The sequence below is a fragment of the Cryptomeria japonica genome, chromosome 5 (assembly GCF_030272615.1).
Source record: "Cryptomeria japonica chromosome 5, Sugi_1.0, whole genome shotgun sequence".
Lineage (NCBI taxonomy): Eukaryota > Viridiplantae > Streptophyta > Pinopsida > Cupressales > Cupressaceae > Cryptomeria > Cryptomeria japonica.
The window spans coordinates 371,954,439-371,982,429 of record NC_081409.1 but is presented as its reverse complement, the minus strand read 5'-3'; the positions used below and the strand labels follow the sequence as shown (position 1 = coordinate 371,982,429).

At 36.1% G+C, this 27,991-nt stretch overlaps 1 protein-coding gene across 1 annotated transcript; it reads right to left on the bottom strand.

Annotated features, from left to right (window-relative positions):
• Positions 1-102: 102 nt before the first annotated feature.
• Positions 103-27,601, bottom strand: LOC131034906 (probable beta-1,4-xylosyltransferase IRX9H). The gene is made up of 4 exons (XM_057966521.2): positions 26,170-27,601; positions 1,196-1,445; positions 721-943; positions 103-578 (listed from the first exon to the last, which is right to left on the bottom strand). Exons 1-3 carry the CDS (start codon positions 26,880-26,882, stop codon positions 767-769), a joined length of 1,140 nt encoding a protein of 379 aa, XP_057822504.2. The 5' UTR covers positions 26,883-27,601; the 3' UTR covers positions 103-578; positions 721-766.
• Positions 27,602-27,991: the final 390 nt, after the last annotated feature.

Here is a 27,991-nt window from a genome sequence, read left to right as displayed (position 1 = left end):
GAATGACCTTTACTGATGTCTCTGAGTAATTCCATATACACTTTGGAGACCTATCGATTTTAAGGCTCTCCCACAAAAGCATATATACACCTAAACATCAGATTGCCATGGAAATCATCATTCAGCCAATAAGTGGGGGAAGACAATATGGGAAGGTGAACAATCTAAATTTCCAATACATGGATTCTGCTGCTTTACATGAAGAATGAGCAATAGCTCTTTCTCTGCTCATCTTAAATACAATAGCTCTGTCACTAAAATTACTTCAACAAAATTGCACATGCAAATAGATAATCCCCAATTTTCTGCACTAGAATTCAATTTAGCAAGCCATTATAAGCTGCATCTGACTAAAGCACATTTAAAACAGCCAAACTATACTACACCAACTTTACATGATACAAATAAATCTGATAATAATAACCAAGGATGAAATTCCAAAGGTAATTTCTTGTGCCTCATCTGAGAATTACAGAATTATCAATTTCAGAATCCTGACTTAGTCATCTTCTGCAGACTAGACTCTGACCAGCCAATGAGAGACCAATGGACTGCTTCGCAGATGGCAGCCTGAAGATCTATAACAAAAAACAGAAAAAGTGACTTGGTGAAAATGAATGGTATAGGCAAAATGTTCGGCAACCAGTACTGTTCATTTTGATTCAAAATAACAATTAGAATGAAATGAATTAGAAAGGATATAATTAATAATTAACTTACTTTTCAGAATAGACCTGAGAAATCTCAAGAAGAAAATGAAAGGAATTTATTTGTGCTTTCTTAAGGGTAAACTAGCATTCAACTTCTCGACACTCCATCCTGAAGGATATGCAAGCCCAGAAGCTTCCAAATGCAAATTCCAAACCATGATTTTTGAACAACCATCTGCCAACCCTTCCATCTGGCTCTCATCTTCAACCACTTGCTCTACGAATTGTGTTTCCTGCAAGGAGTGCATAATTCAGTCTTCTATTTTGTTATGAGGAAGGAACATGACACCTAGACATGCAAAGTTCAAGCCTCTATAGCACCATGGAAAAAGCAGCAATATAGAGCACCCAAAAGAGAATTAAGCAAGCAAACCTACAAAACTATTAATATCCAAAGCATATTTGCAACCATGTAGCTACAGAAAAAATGAAGGTCATTAAAGGATGCTCGCACAAACAGTGATGCAACAAGGACAACAACTGACCTGAACTCCATCCTTGCCAGTATCTAACTGCCGAATGTGTTCCACAGTAGGTCGTCCCCATTTCAAAGGGTCCCAGAGGATAGTGCTATTGAAGGCAAACCCCAACATACTAAGATGAAATCTGCAGACTCTCTTTTTCCTTTCATTTGTGTGCCAACCAATTACTTTAGTTGAATTGCAAACTGGGCCTTCCAGAAAAGCTTTCTTTTTATTGTGAGCAATCCAACTAACTGGCCAAGTACCAAAGCGCCTGCAGTTTAAACAAATATTACTTCTTGTTCAGAATCTAGTCAACCAAATCGACTCACTGGAAAAATTTGATTTGTTACATTATAGCATGTTCGATTCTATAGGTCAAGTTTACATAAACCCAAAATCAACGGCAAGCAAGATTTCAAATCTTGTTAGAGTTATCTGCAACCTGCAAACTGCTGAAGTAGCAAGAAAAGAATCAATTTATATCAATAGTCAGTTGTTATAAAAAGAAGTTAATCAGATGCATAAATTATTGGATTGTTGAAGGCATCCTAATTTCAAATTCATAGAAATGACAGAATGGCATACAACATAATCCAATACAACAATATGCAGATGAGAGACCAACACAAAAAGAGTAGTCAAATATTTGCCTAGGAAAAAATGATTCATGTGCTATATAACTTGACCAGAGAAGGGACCAATCTATCCTCAATTTTTACTACTATGAAATACAGTTATCCTAGACTTCTGTAGGTTTCGTTTCCTTAAAAGTCAACCACCATGTGGTTCTACTACGTCGTAGGTAGAAGTTCACTATCTTTCCTCTTGCTTGTGTTGGATGTCCATTTTAAATAAAATTAAACAATAAAATAAGTACTAATGATCAAATTAAGGGGATGACAAATGACGTTTTGACATGTGATCCACAGGGTTATCCTGGCATTCTAAAGCAATGCTGGTGGCTTTTCCAAACATTTAGAAATTCATCAAGAAGAAAAAATACTTAACAACACTCAGGTTGCTTTTCACACAGAAAACAAAGGAATTACTTCCTCCTCTCAAAAGTGAATCTTCCAGCAAGGATTTTGCTGTTTTTCACTAGCACAGTGTTTCACCATTCACAACCTCATTCTGTTTCAAGTTACAAATGCATAACTTCAAAATGATTTTTCATAACATAAATGAAAGAAAAGAAAAATGCTTCAGGCACATGTTTCAAGACATGTTCATATTTATTATTTCTACTCGGTAGCTTCTGAAATTTTTTCTGAAGAATATCTTAAAATTTTTGGATGTTTCTGAAGTATTTCTTAGGCATTTCTTCTTAGTTTCTATATCTTTTGAAAGTTACCTTAAGGCCATTGCTTTGCTTCTACAAGTGTTGAAAACTTACAGAGCTTCAACTTTCCATGGTAATTTGATAGATGCTATGACATTGTTGAGGTTTCAATAACAATACACAATGGTTTGCCCTCTCAGAGACAGTTTAATATCAATGTGAAGCTCTTTCAACATTTAAAGATGTTCAAAGATAGCTGTAGGCTTCACAAACCCATCTTGTAGTGTACTCCAGTTCATTGTAGACAATATTTTGTCATTGATGCTTTTTGACATCCCTCAGCTGAGCGTTGTTTTTATGTCAGCATGTTTCCAATGCTCTTTGATCTGAGATCTTTTTGCTCAGTTTGTTCTTGCAGTTCGTATGACTCCAAGTGGCAGTATCTTTTCTCCTAGTTCGTATGATTCCATGTGGCAATACATTTTCAGTTTATTTGTGTCGGTTTGTAATGGCAGAGATGTCTGAAATTCCTCTGCGTTTTCAGTTGTTCTGTTTGGGTGACGTGTTCAGAACCATTTATTCTTCATCTTGTCAGGGCAGTTACACTTTTATTCTTCATCTTGTCAGGGCAGTTACACTGTTTGTGCAAGCCCAGGTGGAATCGTATTTTCAGTATTTCCAGATTAAGATTCTTTTATGACTGTTTGCTTTCTCTGTGTTTCTGGCAAAGCTTTCCCAGATGATTGACAGTTGGCAAATATGTTAGAAGACGTTTTTTTTTCTGCTAATATGATGTTTGCTGTGTTTGTTGGCCAAGTATCCTGTGCGTGTTCAGAGTGCTGCACAGAGATTTTTTTTCTCATCTCGATTGGTGTGTTCTTCATTTGGTGGTTTGGGCATTTGTAACTGATACTAAGGTCGTGATATAGGAAGATGAGTATCTTGCATTTTCTTCTTGATAGCTAGGCGTATTTTTTCATCTATTGCTGTGTGTGTAGGGTGATTATCGCTTTATGAAGTTTTGGGAGTGTTGTAAAATTCTGAACGCATTATGAAGGCAAAGAGTGCTGAAGCGTAAGGAGTATATGTTGGACGTTTCATCAGTCATTAGTCTCATTTTTAAGGCAGAGTTTTGTATGTGCTACTAGTCTTCTACAGAGGCATGACTTGTATCTTGAACGTGGCATTGGATTCTCTCACTACTTTGGAGTAGGGATTCTTCATAATATGATCAGATTTGAGTCAAATTCTCAAGGCGTAATGATCAATATGTTCTTCTAATTATTCCTTTTGTTGTTGCTGGATATTGATCAATTTTTGAGCCTGTGTAAAGGAAGTGTGAGGAGAGTTGATGTGGAAGAAGTTATGTCTGTCTGCAAGTGTTCTCAGAAACAACTATGTGCACAACAGCTGCCATCTTGTCCTTTGCTTAAATGCTGTCATACTGAGACCAAGTTTTCCAGTTTTATTTCTTAATGTTCAGGTCTTTGGTAATTAGAGAAAGAAGTGAGCAGATAATTTAATCTGTCTTAAAGTTCTTGTACAAGTTCTGATTTGTGGAAAGTATATGTCTTTCATTGAATTCGTTGCTGTTATGAGTTTTATACATTTCAGTATAAAACAGTGAGCTTACCAGTGTGTTTCATTTTTTTAAATTTTGTTTGTAAAGGTTGAAGCTTTGTGACTAAGGTTGGAGCCTTAGGCAGTAAGAGTGGGTGCTCTTTGATGTAACTGGGTTGGAGCCCATTTTTGTTAGTGAGAACCGTGGTATTTTACCCTGTTGGGTTTTCCACGAGATAAATATCTGTGTCTCTGTCTCTCTAGTTTCAAGCTTTTAATTTTTGTTTTAAGTTGTTAATCGTGTTAAAACACTGATTCATGCCCCCCCTTCTCAGTGTTTTCTGTTTGATTGTCATTCATTTCATCTTTTGTTGCTTTCTTTGCTAAGTTAATTAGTGTAGATAAGAAACATTTACCTATTTATCTTTTACCTTTTGATATGACTTTCTCCAGTTGACTGATTTCATTTGGTCGAGCATCGGTGTAATTTCAATGCTCTTTTTCAAATAACAGATAAGAGATTACAGAGTTGTCAGACCAAATTAGATTGTATCCCAAATTAGATTTCTGGGAAAATAAGATGGTTTTTCTACTTTGGAAGCATCTGAATCATCTCTGCAAGTCTGCCCCTAAGTCCCAAATCCAAGTATCATGATCTTTCCAAGTTATTTTCAAGTTAAATAGTACTTAAAAATGCAACCCTATACAGAGCAGCCAATGTTGAAGATATGAACTTAAAATTGAAATTTCAAAATAAGTGCACGTATAATACTTTTTGAATTGGAATTCAAGTGTATGACATAGCCTCTCACAAACGACCCTTTTTACATTTTTGTTGGTTTTACACCCCATTTTTATAAGCAATCATAATTTCAAGAGAAGAAAATAAAACCAAGGGTGTACAATAATTAGGAACAGATTTCAATCTAGAATTTTGTGGCAAGCGACATGTCAATTGAAGAGCTGCAATTGGGTAGGGAAAACTTTGAACTCAAGCACCTCAATAAGCATGGGTTAATATTTGAGCTATGCACTTCAGCAGCTCAAAAAGAAAAAACATCACAACAATACACCATAGTAAATAATAAAGGCACATTAGTTATAGCCTTAAACATAAGTTATTAAATCTTTCTACCATTGTACTGCCATGCCAGAATATTATGAGCCCTTGAGAAGTCGCAATGAGATATTCTGGCATCTTTCTTTGTCATAGTGGTCCACCTCAGGCTTATTATGCCTCACTTCTAGTTAGACAGGATCTTATATGGTTATGCATGTAGATGAAACAGATAGTAAACAAAAACCACCATGAAAGGATAGAAGGCAATGTTAAGGAACACAATAAATTACTTTTGAGACTATGAACAACATTACCATCCAATGATTTATGAAAATCTTTCTACAACAAAAAACACTATTTGCATATCATTTGCTTTGCAATTGCTCCTAAAGGCCTTATTTTGTTGTAAAATGCAATGCTACATAATACAATTTAATAATATGCAGGACAATGATTTGTAGAATTTTCTTAGTCAATAAGGTAATTCATATATTCTAAGGGATAGGGATACATCAAGAAATGGAAATCGGATCAGTCTTTGCCACACTTTCTTATGGCTCTTGCAAGCCTTGTGACTGAGCCATCTTGAAGCAAATGTCTTTTAATTGTATTTCAATTGATTGTGGGCCAATCTATCAACCCTTGACAATTTCACGTCAGTTTGCATGAATTCAATCTTATAGTGATCTATTATTTGGACACAAGCAACCCCTACTCTAAACATTTTTTGTTTCTGGTGTGCATTTATCTAGTGCAATTTTTTCAGAAAGTGCTCTATGGTTTCACTGACATTCCCTTTCCTGTGATTCGGCAAAATATGAGAGCAGCAGTGAGTTGACAAACCCATTCAATCCTATCATGGAATAGAATTGCCAGCAACTTGGTGTCATGAGACCATAGGGGCATATTGGGATAAACTTTTGAATTGGAAAACCCAATACTCAATTCTGCCTCCAACACAATTTGCATCTGATTTTTGCAAGGCTAGTTTCCACACCATATTTCATGCATTTCTGAGACGCAAAATGTTTGGTATGCTGAATAGCAAGTTAAATGGAAGAAATTTGGCAATCTTATAATTTTTTACAAGTTAGGAAACACATTCCAAAATTTATAATTTTATTAAGTTATTACACCATATGGTTTGGAGATGAATTATTTTAGCACTATGCACTATTATTTCAACTATTACTTTCCTCTAGCTTTAACAGCAAAGCTTACCAAGGGGAAGGCATGTAATGTACCTATACAAAACACCATTTGCTATATAATCAACTGTTATACAGACGAATATTGATATAACAAGTTACAAAACATTTTTTTTTTTTAAATTCTAGTTCACCAAGTGAAATGTGTTTTAATGTTAAAAAAGGAGATATATGTGATGAGACCTTGAGAAGAATATTTGAATGATTATAGTTTCTTCCCTAACAATTCTGTATGGGAATTTTTCCCATCATATAATACAATCTAAGTAAAACTATAGAAAATTTTGCAGATTCTTCGCTACCTTTCTGGAGTAAGTCTTCCTTCAACTTATCAGAAATTATAAGTGCATTCAACAATACCAATATAGGAGAATAGGTGTTCCCTCAACTTTTTTATTGCTTATGGTTTGGCATCAAGAATCTTGGTCAGCTTATTCTAATATGGATGTGACATTGTAGGCTGCCTTATTGAGTGGGATTAAACATGGGTTATATGCTACAAAAATGCCCTATTTTCCAACCTCCACAAATTCACCACATATATTTCAATACTCTATAACCTCCATCGCGCATCCTCTAAGTTATGAGTCATCTTATTGCAGTATGGAGATATGAATCTGGATCACTCTCTTGCACTGCATTTCTTAGGACAGGTGCTCCCATACTAGATTTTAGCTTTATTTTCTGTTCTTTTTCCTGCAACATAATTCTATAGTTTTTAGCATTTGATACCATCCATGACTATTTGATAGACTAGTGCCCTATATTTAAAGAGTCGGATAAGGGACATCCATTGGCACATGGTACCATTTACCCAGGGAAAACCTGCAGTTAATCGTGGATTGGGTCCAGGGCTGTTCTGGTTTCAATCAGCCAGACTGTTTTCACCAACCTGGGTTGTTCAAGAAACCTACCTCTTTGCCTTTAAACTCTGATTTTTTCATTTACACCTCATTATTTCATTTAAAACCTGGATTTTTTAACTTGATTGAAAATTTGGAAGTAATTGGCAATTTGAACAAATTATTTATTTATGCTTTATGTTCATTTCTCTTTCTACACACTTTATTTGGCATGAAATAATGATACCAATAATTTTTCTGTATTTTTTAAAATATTTCAGCATTTTTTAATTTGCCAGGTTTTTCCTCATGTTTTTCCCATTTTATAACCCAAGTAATTGAATTCCACTTACACTTGTACTCCAATGTGTCAATTCCATGTAAATGGAATGCTACTATGCCTCAATGTAACATGCTCAATAGATTCCATGCATCTTTTCTATATGCCAAAAAGAGGTCCTCAAAAGCCATAAGCAACTAAAACATTATCTGGTTGTGTAGGCTAAACACCATACACGTCGAGCAATATATTGCACCACAGGATCAGATAACCATGATATGGCTTTCACTCCCAGTATATTATGCTTTGAACAAACCACTCCCTCTATAGGTTGATGAGTGAGCGACGCGAAGTTGTTAGTATTGCCTACAATCCTTTGGGACAAGTTACAACCAATGAATTAACTCCTTGGGAAATATTTCCCTCTTAGCAAGTGTAGCCCTTCCCATTAATTTGAGTTTGAGAAAGCATATTTAGAACACATCACCATCTACCCTGCCCCAACTTTCTCTCCCTCTCTTTTCACAATAGTTAGTTGATAGATTAACCAACAACAATTTTATAACCTCCCTTGAATATATAATGAGACAGAGTTTCAATATATTCTTATCAACAATTTTACAATCTCCCTGGAAGATACAATAAGATACATTCTTGGTAAAAGAGATATACTAATCTAAGGTCAGTTGACCCAAGATCATATTCCTCTATTTCATCATAAATATAAAGAAGTCTCTTTAATTTTCTTTGTCATATACATGCATAAAAGTAAAACAACAGAAATCTGTGTAAGCGTGCAACCGCACCTTTACTTATTTTAGGAGGAACAGTCCTCCTTGTCCATTAGCTTAATAAGGCTAGATGAATAAGATTAGGGATAAAAGATATCATAGTCCTTCTCTTGAGGTAATTAAAAAGGTTAGTGTTACTATTTAAATATGTTAATCTTGAGAAACAACAAACCCAATATCTCCTGTCTAATGCAATATGTGATATGGAAACTATATGCAATATATGGGCTGTCTAAAGGTAACACACTCCTCATGATTGCCCCGTTCCTGCCTTCTTGAATTGACCACCTCGCTTTCTTGCCTAGCATAAAGCAATAATCCACTGGCCACCAAGGATGTAAGCAATGTGAATACTTCAATCTCTTCTTTTTTTTGTTTTATATTTTTCACCTCCATTCACAATGTTATTAAACATTTTCAAAAAATTGTATATGTCTATCATTTTCCCTGCCACTTTAAGAGTCAACATTGGAAATATTGGATAATGAAAGATCTGTAGTTGGTTCTACATGCAATGCATTGCAAATGGAATTAAAGGATTGCTGGAGGTAATCCTTTAGGATGCTACTCAGGAAGAATGGAAGCCCCATCCCAATGTGCACTCCACAAAACAAGATTAAAGAAAAAGGTTCAAAATTGTGCAAGAAGAACATATTAAAGGGAAAAAGCTCATTAGAAGAACACTTATTCAATCCTAAGAAATTAAATATGTTTGAGAAAATGCTATCGACCACTTACCCAATGCACTAAATGAGATGAATTACATTTAAATCATGTAAATCTCTTAAACATTAGCATAAATTTACAAAGAAATCTCATACTAAAAAATTTGTCAAACTGCAGTTAGCAGACATTAAATAAACTTTTGACATTGAAATTTAAGCAGTAATGTCAAAAGACTCAAAACAATCAATTGGAAAAAGACGATGAAATTAAAACAAATGTATGATGGTGTATAACACTTTTACAGCTTATATTTATTATTTTTAATTTACCTTAATTTAGCTAGGTAGCTTAGCATAGATTGTGTAAATTATGCAAATAATTAATTATAAAAGTGAATAATTGATAACATCCACCTCATGGAGATGAACTTGAAGTCAATCCTAGTCAGCAACCTAGTTTACTCCCTAATTGAAACTCAATGTCAAATCAGATGATTGAGTTCACTAGACTCATCATGTGGGTTAACTCTCAATCATCTTCAATCAATTGGGTTACCTCTCAATCAAAACTAGTTTGTATTTGGTAAAGATCTCATCTTCCTTGGCCAATAAAAAGGCACCCATATAATTCAATCCTAAGCTTGAACCTTATATTTATTATTTTTAATTTACCTTAATTTAGCTAGGTAGCTTAGCATAGATTGTGTAAATTATGCAAATAATTAATTATAAAAGTGAATAATTGATAACATCCACCTCATGGAGATGAACTTGAAGTCAATCCTAGTCAGCAACCTAGTTTACTCCCTAATTGAAACTCAATGTCAAATCAGATGATTGAGTTCACTAGACTCATCATGTGGGTTAACTCTCAATCATCTTCAATCAATTGGGTTACCTCTCAATCAAAACTAGTTTGAATTTGGTAAAGATCTCATCTTCCTTGGCCAATAAAAAGGCACCCATATAATTCAATCCTAAGCTTGAACCATTTAATGCACAAGCATTTTGTTTGTTTCTCAATTGCTACAGTGTCATATTGTCATATTGTCAAATTGTTAAGACTCCCTTTAGGTTATGTGTCCACAAGGTCCTTAAGTTAATTCAATCGCTGAAGTCAAGAAGGTATTAGAGGCAACATGATTCCATTAATTCCCCTTACCTTCTTGTTGATTATTTTGGAAATTTGTTTCCATTCTAAGGTCTGGAGTACAAATGCACAAACCTGGGACATGCCTTGGGCATCCCCGTACCCAAGATGAACTTAGGCAAACCAGGGTGCTAGGGAAAAAATCTTTTCTTTTGAAAAAAATGGCGTTTTGACCAAAATAACTCACTTTTTAAAATCACAATCAAGCTCTATACATTTTTTTCTCATAAATGTTTTTTTTTTAAATCATAGTTAATCTCTCTATATTTTCTTCTCATTAATGTTTGTGAGTTTCTAGATCCTCATTACTATTTCCTAGGAAACTAGAGGAGCAAAAACAAAGAAAGAAAATGAATAAAATAATGATGATATTCCACTTCTTAGCCGTGTAACCTTCACCTGCACCCATGTCATTATTACCAATATTTCTCCAAGTTTCAGGGATGAATATCAATATAAAATTGTACTAAATTAAACTAAATTAAATTCTAAAAATGCTAACAAATATTAAATAAAATTGAATCCATAAAAATGTAAACCTTTCTATAAATATTAATACAAACAGATGATAAAATGACAAATTAAAGCCTCTACAAAGTTGGCGTATCAATACAAATATTATGATTTTTGAAAGGTTTAAGTGACAAATACAGAAGTCAAAGTTTGAACTACAAACTTCCATAACACAACCAACCCTGAAACAGAGCACAGCTAACAACTCACACTCAAAACGAGATTAGAAAGCAACAAAAAAACAGCACAACACAAGAAGCAAATGGTGGCATAGCAGAATGAGATCATTTTTCCAAAAAAATTGTATGTATTAATCTGGCCAAATATATGGGCGAAATAAAATAATTTTTAGATTTTCCATTATGTTTAATGAATTTTGAGTTTTTTGAATGAAATTCATCAAACAATATGATAGATATTATGGTTTTTAAAATATTTTTATTAGTGTGTTTTTTCATACTTAAAATGTGTCAAACTACAAGGGGCATTGACATCCACAGGATGCCCTAGTGCCCCCAAGGGTTCCTCTTTAGGGTACATTCCTAGGAAATGTCCCCCATAGTGAGAGTGCGTCGCTAGGATGTCCACAAATTTTAGAAAAAAAGGAACGAGATGGGAACATTCTATCCCCATCCCACAATGTCCCCCTCTCAAGAAACAACAAGAACCCTAATAGGTTGCATCCCTGGGGAGCACTTGTTATTACTAAGCACCCTATAACCTTTACACATCCTCTTCATTCATTCATTCATAATAAAAAATAAAAAATATTTAACTTAAAATTATAATTTAGTCTTATAATATATTTACTAAATTATTATATATTAAATTCAATAAATAAAGATATTTATAAGTTATATATCAATTAATATAGGAACCTCGCCCTTGAAACTAAGCTGATTACATCAAACCAATATGATCAAACTACAGAATTGTAACTTTACCCTAATGTCCGAAGATATAGATACAAATATTAATCTACCCTTTTGCTAAATAAGAAGATGATCAATACAATGTTATATGGCTTACTTATGCAGACAGGAAGAATAATTAATCTCTTTTACCATACAATCTCAACTTCTTTTGATTATTAGCTTTTTTGTTAGATACAGCATTCCAACCATCTAGTATGGGAGAGACCTTATCTCTAAGGGAAATTTCCACCTTTTTACTCTCCCTTTCACTCCATTCCTTGTATCTAACTCCTTCCTAGAACACTCACTAGCATAGAATCCATCATTAATTTCCTTTTTAGACATTTCCAAAGCTTGTTTGGAGCCTATGGAGGGATATTTTCTTTACTCCCTTCTAGACTATTAAGATCAGATCCAGCAATAGCAGAGGACTTTTGAGATGAAACTTGTTGTCATGCAGTAATTGTCTGATCCACATTAAGCTTTTCAGATTTTTCCATAATGCCTCTTGGATCCTTAGGAACTGCCAATAAATCCTTTTCAGTAGATGAGGGTTTTTACTCCAAGCTTTGAGGATCTTTCTTTGAATTCTATAGTTTAACTTCATTAATCCACCAAGACACCTTACCAAAATATTTTTTAATTGTTCTTGGACATGACATAGACATATGCCCAATACCAAAACAATTTCTACATCTAAAAGCGCCAGCTTTTCATTTACCTTAGCAAGGATGGTTTAAAACGAATTTTGATGGTGCATCAAAGGGTAATCCAGGTTTATCAAGTGCAGGTTTTGTGATCAAAGATTGGATGGGGAACATTTTGGTGATGGAAGCCCAAAATCTTTTAGAAGGTACGAATAATGAGGCAGAGGCTAAAGCGGCACTATTGGCTGTTCAATGGGGGATAAAATTGGGTATACAAAACCTACATCTAGAAGATGACTCAAATTATTACCAATGCAATCATCAAAGTTGAAGCCCAAGCATGGTATTTAAATAAATTTATTTGTAAAATAAAAAATGATTTAAACTTTTTCAGAAACTACACCATATCACATGTTCGAAGGGGAGGCAATGAAGTTGTTGACGTATTATCCAAGTGGGCAATATCATTTGAAGAAGTGGATGAAGCACATGTGGAAGATTACAAAGATCTAGAGGAGGATGACATGGGGAGCTGCGTACAATGGGGCGTTTAAATGCATTTATTAAATAGTAAGGCCGAGAATTTGGTGATGTGATCAGGCATTATTTATAAGCATCCGGGCCCAATTTTTGGATGCATCTGGTGGCGGTGGTTGTTGAGGTGTTGAAAGGGATGGAGGCTACATTTATATTGTATACCTCCAGGCAACAATTGGCATTCGTGGTGACGTCTCTGCAAAGAGAATTAAGTGTATTTTCATGTTCAGTGATGATGCCTTTGTGCAAATTATGGAGACATTGTTGGGGGAGTGCTTTCTAAAAACAATAAATAAATACAAAGCGAATGTGGATGTGGTGTCAATGGTGTTGACCTAGGGGTTGGAGTTGGGAGTACAGAAGGAGGTTTTGGTTCAGGTGTCACGAAAGTGTGTGGAGGACGATTGGCTCTGTGGATTGATGGAGCTGTTGGGCATGGCCATGCTCGGGGCAGGGTTTGATGCAAGTGAAGGGCTTGACATTGACAGAATTCACGAATTGAGGGAATTGGTACCCTTCATTCGTTGGCCCTTTGGGATGGATAGGGATGAATGCAGAACGGAAGCAGTTATCGGCTAGGACTCTCAAAAGCTCTACCTGAGACAGAAAGAGATAGAGTCTCGAGGCACTGAAGTTGGTGAACCTGTAATGAAGGAAGCCAGGGGCAAGGGTAAGAGGAAAACAGTTGGCGTACAGAGTCTGAAGCAGAAAAGAAGGCCGGTGGGGTGGGAGATGTTGCAGGAGGTGAAGTATGGAACACTGTTGGTGAAGGCCCGAGCAGACAAGCCCACAACGTGCCCTAGTTTCTGGAGGGGAAGGCATCTCGGGTGCTTTGTGCCATTTTGTTTTGTTTTTGTCATCAAAATGTTGATAAATCTATTGCCAGGTTATGATTATAATTGTTATATGTGTAAATGCAAATGTCTAAGATGTGAATTTTGAGGTCTGGGTTTCGGGCCAGTTTTAGTTTTGTAGTTCGTTGGTAGGTTGGGGTTCATTTTTGGTGAAGTTTTGTATGTAACCCTTTGACAGGTATATATGTTGGCAATTTTGAAGAAAGCCAACTGGTTGATGGGTGCATTGGTGTATTGATGGGGCTGTAGTTGATAGATGTCCTGGGTAGTGTTCGCCTGTATAATTCAGGCTTTTTGAATTTTTTTGTAAAAATGCTTTGTATTACATGATTATCAATAAAATCTACTTATCACCGACCCAAAAAAAAGCCAGCTTTTCATAGTCAAGATGTTGCTTCCATTTATCTTATTATCTACTTTCAACCAAATTTTTATAAGCAGTCCCAAAGACAAATCTAACTCTATCAAAATATGAGCAAAAATAGTGTGAGAGGTTTTCTGTTTTAGAAGCAACTGAGACAAATTTCTGCAAGGTACAACCCGTGCCTTCTAAAGCAAAAGGAATCGAAAAGCGTACCAAAAGAATAGGAAGCCTTACCCAAACCAGCAAAATTTTGAAAATTTCCTTTAAAAGATAGAAATTTAAAACCCAAGGTTTAACAAATGGACAGGCATTACACTATACCCTTGAACCCTTAGCCAAAAATTCATCCACGTCTATTTTGGAAGACAAAAGTACTATAAAAATTCCTTGTGCACAAGGAGAATTTCCATGTACATATGATAAGGATTTCCACTCTTTTAATATCCATAGCTCCAACTCCCACAAACTTGGCTAGACATTATTGAATCTGCACAAGTTCTAAATTTGCATAATGCACTGCTTTCTTCCTCATCCTCATCCATCTCTGCCATTGGGATCTTCTCTATGGCCTTTGTCATATTCCAATAGACACCTTTCCATCCTAAAGCCATAGATGTAGTCACCCCACCAAGCCTACCTCTTGTTATGCTGCATAGGAACGCCAAGGAATGCATTCCTCTTGTCCACCATCAATGACAACATCTATGTGTGCCTCACTAGCTCTAATTTTCAACCCTTTAGATTAATAAAAATGAAGAGCAGATAAATTGTCCCTGAGACAATTGTCCTCCTACTAACTTGGAAACTACAACCTGAAAGGCCACTCTTCCATTTGCAAAACCAAGAAGATAAATTAGGGTTTCTCAAAACCTTTCCTATCAAAACAATTTATTGATTAATTATTATATACTTATATAATATATTAATGATATAGAAATCCCTGTACCATAAGAAATTTAGGGATTTAAAGTAAATGGCAAGAAACAATAAGATGTCAAAGACAATGGAGATAGTGGTAGAGATGCTAAGGAAATGGCATTGTGAGCATTGTGCAGCTTTACAACGCCCATCAGGACCTATCCCACAAGCGAAGGCAAAGGGATATTTTCGTAGCAAAACAAGGTTGATTATTGACAATTGTTGAACAAAATGCGGGGCAGAAATTTTGATTCAAAGCAGCATTCTAGTGATGTAGGTCACACGGAGATCTATATAGAGTTGCAAAATTCATTTCACAATTGCAACACCTTTCGCAAAACCTAGATCTAGAAAGGCTGTGTCGGTCCCCAATGTTGGTAAATGTGTTTCAGGTTCTAGAGACGGGTCAAAGTTTTCAACAATACACTGTGAAAATTGAAAATGGTTCTAAGTCAGTAAAGGCTACAAAATTTGAGTGAATGGATCACCCAAATATTTCAAGAGATGAGAATCTTACTAAATTGAAAATTTATTGTTGGGGGGCATGTTAATGAAGATTGTAGCTGGTTCGATAAATTTGATCCTTCCTAATAACGATACTGGTTAGATCATAGGGAACTTAAATTGTAGATCCCTCATATTTATATTTACAAAAAGTTTGTTGAAGCAAGCTAGAACGCCCTTTACTTTCTTTAGCACCCAAAGGTTTCTTTCAAATCAGTTTAGTCAAAAGAGTATTACAATTTTCTTTGGCTTAATGGACCTTGGTTCATTGGCAATATTGATGTTTAAATGCGCCCTTAGCAGCCCTTTTAGATCCAAAGGTTGAAACTATATCCAAGGTCTCTCTCTAGATTTATTTGTACAAGCTCAATTCAGATCTAAGGTCTTCAAATTTGATCAAAAAGATGTTTGAACAAATTGGCAACTTTATGAGTATTGATTGCCAATAGGATCGTGTCTAGAGCAGCTAGGTAAGGGTTTGTATCTTCCTGGATATCTCCAAGCCTTTGCATCACTCCATTCACATTTTCTTAGATTGTGATTTGTGGATTCAACTTGTGAACTATGCAGGCCTTCCATTCAGATGTTTTTGTAGTGATAAAATCAGGCATAGGATAGTTGAGTTCAAGTCCTCCAAGTCTCTTGGTTCTCTTCCAGTTCATTTGTAGAGGTGGGTTCCGAAAGCTGAAAAGTCAGACAAGGAGTTCATTTGGAGGAGCGATGGTCAATTCATGACAAATTAGGCAGAAGTTATGGACAATTCCTCTTTCAGCTCCATTGGGGAACCCTTCTGCTGTCACTTTTGTAGGCAAGTACAATTATAGTTGTAGATCTCATGAGCATGCAACTTATAGGGAAATGTTTATTGAGGTTTGTCGGTTGTTCAATGAAGATGTTTTTCAAATGTTAGAAGATGAGAATTTGGCCTCTCAGGATTGTAGGGAGGATAAGAAAGATTGTTTATTGTCTACAAATATTCTAATGTCTCCCAATTGGAAAGGCTAAAAAGTTAAAAACAAAAGCTAATTGTGGGCCTGTTGTGACGTTTTCACACATCACCCCATTGCAAATGGGGACCCATGTTTTTTGCTTTTTAGGGTTTGTTCTTTAGGTTTTCTAGGGTTTTGTTAGTTAGCCTTTGCATTTTTGAGTGTCGCCCAGGGGATCACATGGATAGCAAGTCCGGCTTGAGTGAGGTCCTGATCCTGAAATTTGGCTAAGTCTGGAATGTCCTGATCCTGAATTTGACTAAGTCTGGAAACTGAAAAAACCTCCAAAAATTAGATTTTGCAATATAACTCCTGGAGGTCTGAAACCACTCTCAAACATCCTGAAAGTATATATGGAATATAACTTAAAGTTCTTATACTTAAATGTTATATTCCATAAAAATTATCCTGATAGAGAGTGCGAAAAGTCAAATTTCGCTCGTGTCCTTCTCCAAGGGTCTAGAGCGAAAAGCGCTCCTGTCCCTCTCCAAGGGACCAAGGCGAATCGCTCGTGTCCCTCACCAAGGGTCCAGAGCGAAAATGCTTAGTTGAGCCATTCCTGACCTTGTTTGGACGAATCGAGACATCAAAGGCATGGTGAAGGACGAAATGAGCATGATAGAACATCCAGACTTGATCAAAAACAATGAAATGATGAAGTTTTTGCCTAGAGGGTCAATTTCGCTCCTGTCCCTCACTGAAGGACCAGAGCGAAATTCTTCATAAGGTACGGTCTAGGCAAAGATCAAGCAAGTTTTATGTTTGAAGGCAAGGAAGACGGTGAAATGAACTCATTGAATATAAATTGAATATTTTGAAATATCAACAAGGGTCCTAAAGTGCCTAGTTCGCTCCTGTCCCTCAGGAAGGGACCAGAGCGATTTTTGTTATAAATGATTTTTTTGCCAAGTTGCAAACGATTTCAAGGCATGGATGAATGGAAGGACGCATTACGAACCCGTTGAATATAAATTTGGAAGCTAGCAAAGTGAAATGAAGACCACAAGAGCAAGTTCGCTCCTGTCCCTCTCCAAGGGACCAGGGCGATACAGTGAGTATGTTGTTTCTCACTCAAGTTCAAAACCGATCCAAGTCAGGAACAAGGAGGCAAAGGACGTTTCAAGACATTTTTAATCAAACACAAGCATCAAGGTCGTCACGTTGGAAGGATTTGCGCTCTAAGACCCCAGATCGCTCCTGTCCCTCTCCAAGGGACCAGAGCGATATTTCCATAAAGGCATAGATTTCGAAAGTTAAACAAGCATCAAGCCACCAAGAGGAATCAAGGGACGTCATTTCACGCATTGAAGGTAATGGCAAGTTGAAGAACGCAAGAACAAACTCAAAACCTTGAGGATCGCTCCTGTCCCTCTCCAAGGGACCAGAGCGATGTTTATTATATTGGCCAATTCATGCAAAAATCACGTGAAGTCAGGGTTTTGCAAGGTGGTAAAAGGTCCAAGGCATGATTAGAGGATGATATTCGAAGGCTTCAAACGTTAAACGATCATTAAATTGAACAAAGAGGCTATATCGCTCCTGTCCCTCAGGAAGGGACCAGGGCGATTTTCATAGGATCCTTCATTTTCCTTCAAATGCATGTCAAGGCAAGTTCACGCGAGATCAAGGACGTCCTTTAAAAGGCAATGAGCGAAGGACAAAGGTTAAAAGTTTGCAAATTTGAGCCAGGACACCAGGATCGCTCCTGTCCCTCTCCAAGGGACCAGGGCGATATTTGCTAAGTCACTTGTTATTCTTCAAAGATTATGACAAAACAAAGTTGCAAAGGGTCTAAAACGCCATTTGAAAGGTATGAACGAGGAGTTAAAATCAAAAACGATGAATTTCAAGCTAGACCACATGGATCGCTCCTGTCCCTCTCCAAGGGACCAGGGCGATATTCTTCTAAACATCAAAACGCCTCGTTGAATTCAAGTGAAATGAAAGTGGAATGAAGGAATAACATTGTTTGTCCCTCACAATGAAAATTGGAGTTCGAAGATGTAAGATCAAGGAGATAGCATGAAGATCGCTCCTGTCCCTCTCCAAGGGACCAGGGCGATATCATATCTAAAGGACATTCATTTGCAAGAACAAGTCAATCAAGCTTGAATGACCTAGCGAAAATGACAAAATCAACGTGGAGATCAAGACTTTGAACGTTAAAAATGCAAGGATCAAGACCAAATTGATGGATCGCTCCTGTCCCTCAGTCAAGGACCAGGGCGATGAGGTACGTATTATTTCATTTTCAAAAATTTGGCGCTCAAACACATTTCTTTAAATTTATTTTAAATGCTAAAATCGATGGATTGCAAATTTAATTAAAAATGGCATTTAAAATTTGCGCTTGATATTTATTAATTATTTTTGCCTTTATAAAAATCGAAATTTATTAATTTAAATAATAAAGGCATTTAATAATTAATTATTAATTAATAAAAAATCAAATGGGGCGCTTGATTTAAAATTTGTTTCATTTTACAAGGGTCGGCCTTTTAAGTTTATTTTAAATTTGTCTTATTTACCAAAGTCGGCCTAAGATCAATATGAAGGTAAGCGCCTATAAAGGGAAGGTGGTTTATTCATTTCAAATCATCATTTAACATCCTTCATTAGCATGCGATTTGGAGAATACAAAGGAGGTGCGAAATTGTCATTCAAGAGGAGGGCGCAGACATCATCAAAGGAGTGCGAGCTTAGTCTCAAGTTGGGCGAACTTGCCAAAGACCACGTCAAAGATATCCTCAAGGGTGATGAATTGATAAAGGGATTGTTCATTTAAAGAAGATCACGTTGAAGCCATCTAGTTTTGATTTTGCCTAGGCAAATTCCTTGTTTTGCATTCTAGAGTTAGCTCTCAACTGAGGTATGGCGATATTTGTTTTATTGATTTTGAATTTTGATCGTCATAGCCTTAAAATTTTGAATTTTTGAAATTTTGAATTTCAATAAGCTCAATCGTTTTTTAGGAAATAATAACTCAAGGATTTATTATGAAGTTTCCTAAATTTAATCTCTAATCTATGTTATATATTGCAAAATCATGTTTCTAATTTTGAAATGTTGTGTAGGCATCAAATGGAGATCTCATCAAGGAAAATCAAGCCGAATCAAGGACGATCTTCGCCAGGACGGTCTTCGCCGGGACATGGGCGACCTCTTTCAATCCAGCGTTCCAAGGCGAGGTACATCATCGTCTTGCACATCAAGGACAAAAGGAGTTAGAACAAGAGTTAATTAAAGATAGCCTCTCAACGACATCAAATTGAATATCTAGTAAGCTACAAGTGTCAGATGAGGTGGCATCCCAGTCATCACTCCTCCAGTCAGTGTGGTCCACCTCAGCATGTCCAGATTCAATGTACCTAACTCATGGAAGGTGGCGCAAACTCCGATGTACCTACCCCGGCTATCCATTGGTCGATTTTTCTAGAAGGGACATGTGTCCAAGCAATACAATTTTGTCATTGGTCAAGCATTAAATGTTATGTAATGGTTGTAACAAACCCTAATTAGGGTTTTCATTGTAAAATCTTGGCCATTGATCTTGAATTGATCTAAGCCATCAAATTGTATTGTGGGCACTATATAAGCCCAGGCATTTCATTTGTAAAGGCTAATTAGCAATAAGTTAGAGATAGCATGTAAATAGTTGGAAGAGTTAGAATATAGTTGATAGAATAGAATAGGAGGACAAGGCAAGAAATTGTTGCCATTGATTGTAAACAAACTCCATTTTCATTGAAGTAATGGTGAAGTGTGTCGTTTCTTGCAATTTGCATGGTTTCTTGTTGAGTCTTCAATCCTAGATGGTAGATGATTAGATGAATGGAGGAAATGCGATTGATTAATGGTGGAATTCGTACATCCATACTACTAGCAGTTTGTTGATTGCAGACTTGCCTTGTGTAGTCAACTGGAATAGTTCAGCTTAAGCTCAATTTCAATTTGTTGCCTCTTCATTGATATGCATCAACTTGGATGGTATCTATGCCTGCGGTGATGATTTGAACATCATAAAGCTTCCCTTAGAAGATCGCACTAGTCTTGTGTAGATGTTCCATTGATGTCAAAACAAGATCTAGTTAGAGTTTCATCAAAAATCAAGTCATTGCTCCTACATTCTTAGTATTAGGATTAGATCCTCTCTTCGCCCTTATCTTTTTTTCATTTTTCAAATCTAAGTTAGTGAGAGCTTGTGTTCTAGCAAAGTAGATCGGAAGTTCAAACATCAGATGTAAGTCCCCTTGTGATTCCAACAAATCACATCATACCACGGCGAGCTTATCCACATGTAGAGACCCTACTAAAAGGAACCTTGGAGTCATCCTAACTGATCCTTTATGCGAATCTTCAGCAGTTAGAGACTTTTTCTCAAGAGAGGATAAGATACCCTTAGGTATTTTATTCTGTGTTAGGCTGTGTACAAAATACACGTCAACAGGGCCCCAAAAGATAGCAAGGGTGTAGGTCTACAAAAGAGAAGCTGATGAGGGATACTGCTATTGGTAATCACTTCTGTTGAAATTCTTTTCCGGAAAAGAGCTCTCAAGTTTTGTCTGGGGTTGAAGGTATGAGAAGAAGTTTGTGAAAACAACCATTTGTTTGGTAGAGCTACACATCAATTGCTTGGGTAACCTTTCTCCAGCAATGTAGGAGGTTCTTCCCACCTCTCCTAAGAGGAAGCAAAGAGGAAGGAAATTGGAAGTAAAAAGGTTGCATAAGGAAACCTAGGAGACCATTGGTAATATATATGTCCCCTCTGAGCAGTAAATATTCTGATTGAAGGTAAGTATCAAAATATGGTTAATGTAATAATAAATATCCATTTGTGGTGTGCAGTGCATATGCACAGTGGAGAATTTATCACTCCAACTTTGATGTCTATTTATTCTTCCAGTGTCAACAGCAAAGAGTGTGATTGTTGCAACCATAGGGTCAAGGAAGCTAACTGCAAGGCACGTACATGATGAATGCTAAATGGAAGCCCTGCTCACCAATGTAATTGACAATTTGGACAAGAAAATTTGGGGCAACTTCGTCGTGGCCAACTTCTTCCAATAACAGTGGTGCAGCTTTGTGTTGGTGGCTATCTCCAACTACAATAGGAGGGGATTGAGCACAAACATCAATGAAGTTTTCAATCACGAGGAGCTCAAGGAGAACAACACTTTGACGGTGTGTTTACAGCTGTTCAGAGAAAGTCTGTTGCTCTGCAACTTCAAGAATTTTAGGAAATTTATGGTCAACAACCCCTCACTGTTATCTCCATAAAGGAAAGAGTATCTGCATGAACTCAAAGATGGCCTACTCTTCATTTTACATAGCAATAACTGAGCATATAATGACCTGATTCTCTCCCCTATGAAGCATGTGAATTTTGATTTTTCTGATTTTAATATATTGGGAGCTAACCCCAAAATGGCAACTTATATTTGTTCAATAATAATACATTTAGACATATTTTTTTAGAGGTGAAAAGTGCATCACTCACACTTTTCTACACTTGCTTTGACCCTTTCTCTCTAATGCAATAATCTAGAGTGCAAATTCATTAGACATTTTTGTTGGTATTCAGCCTGTACCTAATCGAAACCTGAATCCTTGTTCCACAGTGGTCCAAGCCCAGCCTTCAAAGATGTTTTCAATCTTGGTTCAAGACCATAGATGCAGCTCTAAACTTGGTTTACAGCCACACATGACCTTGACCTCCAATTTCCAAAATCAAATTTAATCATGGGGCAAACCTGACTTGTGCCAACTAGTTGTTGCCCAGTGACTCAAGCACAAAATATTCAGATTTGCATGCTAAGCTGGTGTAAAGTTTGTCCTTACACCTGATTTCCATGGCAGCCATACGATCATGAGGATTCTAATACAACAGCTGAGATACGAAATCCACACTTTATATTTCCACCAAGTGATGTTACCTTGTGTGGAACAAACAACTAGAGACTGATCAAACTTAGGTAAGGATTTAACCCTAGTACATGTAAAAATTAGTCAAAAGCAAATAAAGCAGTAAGTATAAACAATGGCTTAATAATTTTTGAAAATCAGCTGGCATTTTCCTGATGTTTAAACTTTAAAGCATGTGCCCTTCTGCCAAATTTTGAATTCGTTACAGGGAAATAACTATATCTAATGCGGCTTCAGGAAGCAATAATGCACTGTTATCTTACACACAAATGTTCATAAACAGTTGGGTGGAAGTCATTTTCAGGGATCTATCTGTAGCTCAGTCAGACTCAGATTTTATGACATGATATAGAGAGGTTCTGCCACAGGAACACTCTTGGTGTCAAATATATGATTGCACAAAAAAATTCAAAAACTTGACTTGATCCCAGCCCTCCAGATTGCTCTCCATGCAACATCAGCTTTCAATACATATGTAATGTCCCCACTTTGAAATAGAATTTAATAATAAATAATAATAATAAAATTTAAATATTAGAGATTAAATTAAAATATAAAAGAATATAATTAAATATAATTAATTAAAATTTATATAAGTTAATGAATGGTCAAAAGACGTGGAAGGAAAAATTGTGACTCCCTCAACAATGAGATATAAAAGGGAGAAGAGAACCTCATTTGAGAGGGGGGATAATTGGGAAATGAGAAGGGCACATCTGATTTAAATAAGAAGTACAGAACTGATTATGAAAGGTTATGTCCCTTTCAAAGGGCAGAAATAATGAAGAGTTGCACTCTTTCAAAAAGATGCTAATGGTGAAAGGGTGTGTACCTTGCCAAAGGGCATGCATGATGAAGAGGTGTGACCTCTCCCTCACATTGAGAAATATAAAGGAAAGGAATCCAAGCATCCAGGAACATCGCCATGGATTGGATCAGATCAGAACTGTTACTAAGTTACAGGCGGTAGCATCTTGGTTCTTGGTGTCATACTTAATTTCATATATATTCATAATTCATAGAGGAAATTATAAAGTCTGCCAGCAAGGAATATGCATAGAAACTGCCAGGAAGGGAAAAGAGAGGAGGGTACAAACACGGAGTATTGATCTGAGTCTGACAGTAAGGTAAGAAAGGAGCACGGGAAGAATCTTCAGGTCTGCCAGAATAGGAAAATAGGAGCAGGCAGCAACAGGTATGTAGAAGACCATTTTTTGTTAGAATATTAAAGTATAGCAGTCAACAAATTATAATTCTATTAAATCTTATTGATATATCATTAATGGTAACTGTTGTGTATAGTGTTAATCAAATAGAAGGCATTAATATGATATTAATTTGAGAGACAAATTAGATAAATAATATTAATAATTAAAATGATAATAGTGTCAGACTGGACGTATAAATATATATCTGCGCATTAATTTTGGAATACATAATACAATTAAATTCAGGCTGCACAAAATATTGTAATGCTGTAACTCCATATGATGCGACTAATATAAGGAATAATAAATTCAGTAAAATGGAATAATGGTAATAAATGGTTAATACTGATACAAAGATACTAACAGAAAATATTGATGATAACACAATACAAGGCACTGATGTAATATAATGGAATGTGACAATTATATTAGATATAATGGATTATCATAATGTGATGAATTGAATAAATATAATAAATGATTCATTGTAAATGAGGGACTCTCTTAAGTACGCCACTCCACAGTGGATGCCTAACACCTGCCACATGGAACCAAGAGGGGTGAAGCATCTGCTCTTGGGCTTAAGAGAGAAGGTGGTTGTGATGAGGGGGAACGGTGATAGAACACCTCGCTGGGTATGCCACTCCATGATGGATGCCTAACACCTGCCATATGGAGCCAAGGGGGATATGGTATTCTGCCCTTGGGCCTAGAAGGGATGGTTTCTTGGACACCCTATCCAACTAGTGGACTAAAGGAATTGATTAGTAACTGATTTACAAACTGACTTTATATAATAATCTGATCTCATCTAGGAAATATAATAATCTGATTATATTCAACAAATATAATTCAAGAGTCATTAATATAGCAGATTTGATATCATTCAATATAATTCATATTTCAGTTTAAGTATTATTTCATATATGTTCTCTAATTTTTTGTTGCAGGAAAACAATATGCAAAGGCATGCCTATAAAACCCAATTACTTATTTATAGATTTGGCCAAATTTGGGTTAAATTAAAGAGTAACTAATTAGGGGACATTACAACATAGTAGCACAACAGTTGCAGCTGCAGGAGAGAGTCAAAAAGCGTTGAAACCCCTTGATTTCCAGGAATATGGCAAAAAGGTCATCCAAGAGTCCCACCATATACTCGATAAGAGACCATTCATAGAACAGCTTCCATACATGCGCCATGAAAAGCATTCCTTAACAAACTAATTGATGGATGCAGTTGCTTACAAATCCAAATCAGATGCCTTTCATCTCTTTGCAAGCAATCTCCACTTAATCACAATGCTTAAATGTAGCCAGTTCACAAAATTTGCAGGGTGATGCCAATATAGCATGTGTCAGTAACTTAAGGCAGTCAGCATGCAATTGCCATCCTTTCTCCCAGAAGAAAACTACTTTATAGGGTCTCATTAATAATTTTTCTTTCTAATATTTCAATGTTGCAGAGGCCCAAACATGGACTGCAGCAACATAATATATAAATTTAATGTTTAGCAGTTTCAAAAGTAGAAAAAGACATTAAATTCCAAAAAGCAATAAATGCTTATGCTATTACATTTTGATTTTTCTAATGTATTTAGCCAACTATTCTTTGTTAATACTGTCGTATTAGAGAGAGAGAGAGTGTGTGTGTGTACAGTGCTCAATCATGACTAGTACTCATTAGCTGGGATGTAATCAGAATATGAGTCAGTAAATCTAACCTGCAAAAACATGAACCAATGTTAGATTAGCACAGTTGAAACTCAAACAACTGGACCGTATTCAAGTTAATTTAACATGAATTGGAGACTTTAGGTGCCTTATGGAAGAATCTATTCAAGTTATGACTTCTAAACAAAGTCCACTACTCATTCCACACCCTGCTTACCTTAAAGATGAGGACTGTCGATTTCTTCCCACGAATCAACCAGACAAAACATGACTTCCAACTCTACCCCAGAAGACAAACATGCAGGTTTTGGACAAAGTTTAGCAATTAAGGATGGTACTCATAACTTGCAACAGCCACACTCTCTTTTGATGGCATCTTTATGAGTTCATCTTTTATACTTTTTTCTAAGTAGCTTGAAAAGGCCTTAGGTTTTCCTTTGAGATAGGACACAAGAATGTATTCGCAGCCCCACTTATCACTTATTGATCATCCCTGAGCACTGCAGAGTTCTTTGCATCTTTCTAATGCTCTTTTTAGGTGGGAACCGTATTACATGAAGTAATCTCTTGATGAAAACCATTGTTTCAATTTTCAACTTTGTTATGTGCTTGATATTGAATCTAACAGAGAGCCCAAGGATTGGGTTGAAATTGCATAAGAACTAGAAAGCCCAAAGGAGTGTTAGAGAGTAAAATAGAAAAGAATATTTACTTCACGAAATCGAAATAAAATTAAAAATTGTAAACAAAGCATCCTGTATGCTACAATAAACGTGTATAATTAAGGCTCATAAACATGCTGATACAGAAGACCTTATAGTATATAGCATAAAAAATGTGCCTTAGGTAAGCTGATAAATCAGAAAATTTCTTTATTAACTTAAACAGTGATCCTAAAGAAATAAACTGAGCACTACTCAAATGTAAACATTCTAAATTTCTAAAACATAGGATAAACATCTCGTTTGATCTAAGACTGCTTTATAAAATTGACAAATATAATCTCTAATTCCCAATTGCAAGAATCATGTAAAGCCTACGCAAAATATCGCACCAGTTATTGTTAGCAACGGTAAAACTACAAATAAAAGATGAGAAAAAGAGTAGAAGACATACTTGATTTCTCGTAGCTGCTCAAACAACTCCAGGGTGTAAACGTTATTGTCGTCTGCAAAGTACACTATGCCATCAAGTTGATGCTGTTCAATGTGTCCAAGAGCTACATTCCGTTGATGAACACTCCGATCTTTCACTTCTGTAAGATTTTTGTCACAAACAAGGTGCCTGTACATGACTCCTGTTTTCCTCAATATTTGAGCAGTCTCCATTGACTGAGTTGGCATTTCCACCACAATCCACAACAGAGGCGGTGGCACAAGCCCTAGAGTATGTGCCAGGCGATTTAAATATAGAGCCTGGAAAGGATGATTGTAAGTCGGAGTAACAATTATCAACAGCTTTCTAGGGACAAAATCCAACGGCCTAGCTCTCGTGGACAAAACGCTATAGAGATCAGTTTCAGTTGAATTTCTTTCATTTTCTCTCTCCTCTGACTCCATTCTAGCTTCAGAACCCTCAATCCTAATTGTTTCAATCAGTCTTCCTCTATTGCCAACTTGACTAAAATCCTGTTGGGCATTTGTGGGTATGCTCTTTACTTCAATTGCGAATTCCCGCCTTGTTTTGGGTTTGTTGTAAGAAAGATTTGTAGAAAAAATCATCGCATTAAAGGGTGTGAGCCCAGTGAGTACACCCACAAGAAAACATAGAAGAAAATGAAGCAATGCCCTCTTCCATACCTGTACTTTTTTCTTGGATGATGTCCCCATTTGAAACAAAATCACAGATCTTCAAAACACAAGCAGGTTCTTAATTCGGGACAAAATCCACCAGATTCAATGCAACAACATGATTTCACAGGCAAGATCAAGAAAATGCTAGGCTGGATTGTTTCTCTTAGATACTAAATTCATATTCAATCAAGTCCTCGAAGCAGCATATCAAACTCAAAAAATGGACATTAAAGCGTTACTGTCAACAGAACAGCTCCAGTTTATCTTCTCATAAACTTCTGTCAACAGAACATATGCGTTGAGAAGAAATACTCCAGCATATTACATGAAACAATTTGCATCTGGTAGGTAGCCGAGTGAAATTGTGGTTTCTGTCACACCCACATGAATCAAGTGCTTTCCCTGCCCCATATTTAGCTTGTGCTGTATCGGGATTTTAAGATAATCTGGTTGCTGCAGGTTGCTCTTCCCAAATTTCTTTTTTCCTCGTGTTACTTCACGAGCATTTTATCTTACAAGAATCCGCTCTGTTTTTCCTTTTTTTTGAATAGTTTCCATTTGATTGAGCCTCTAAATTCTTATGATTGTGATATTGGAGACAATTCAACTAACAGTTTGGTACTTGAAAATCATCCTTTTTTATAAAAATTTGGTTTGTGTTTTTGATAATCCATATACTTTGACTTATCTTTAAGGCTAAGAAATTTTCGAAATCTGTTAGGCTTGGAGTCAGTAACAAGCCAAAGCTCTCACCAACTTGTTGGTAAGATCCCTGTTTTAAGGCATTGGTAGAGGAAGTTAGTAGGTGTTATGTGATATCAACCTCTGGTACAATTTTGGCATATGTGCTGCTTTTTTCTTAACTAAAAACAATGAACAAATTGCAGTGTCAACAGTCCATGTCACATAATAGTTGTCTTCACCCATTTATTTTAATTTAAAAAAAGAAAATTACAATACTATTAAAAATATTAATTTCTAAGTATGTAAATGTATAAAATAGGTTAGCTAGGTATCTTGTTTTGGTATAATCATTTAAAAGATGTCAAGAGATACTAATTTCAAACTACTTAAAAGCTTGGTTTTGGTTAGATAGGTATCTTGATATTGACATCTCTCAACATCTCTTAAATGCATTTAAAATG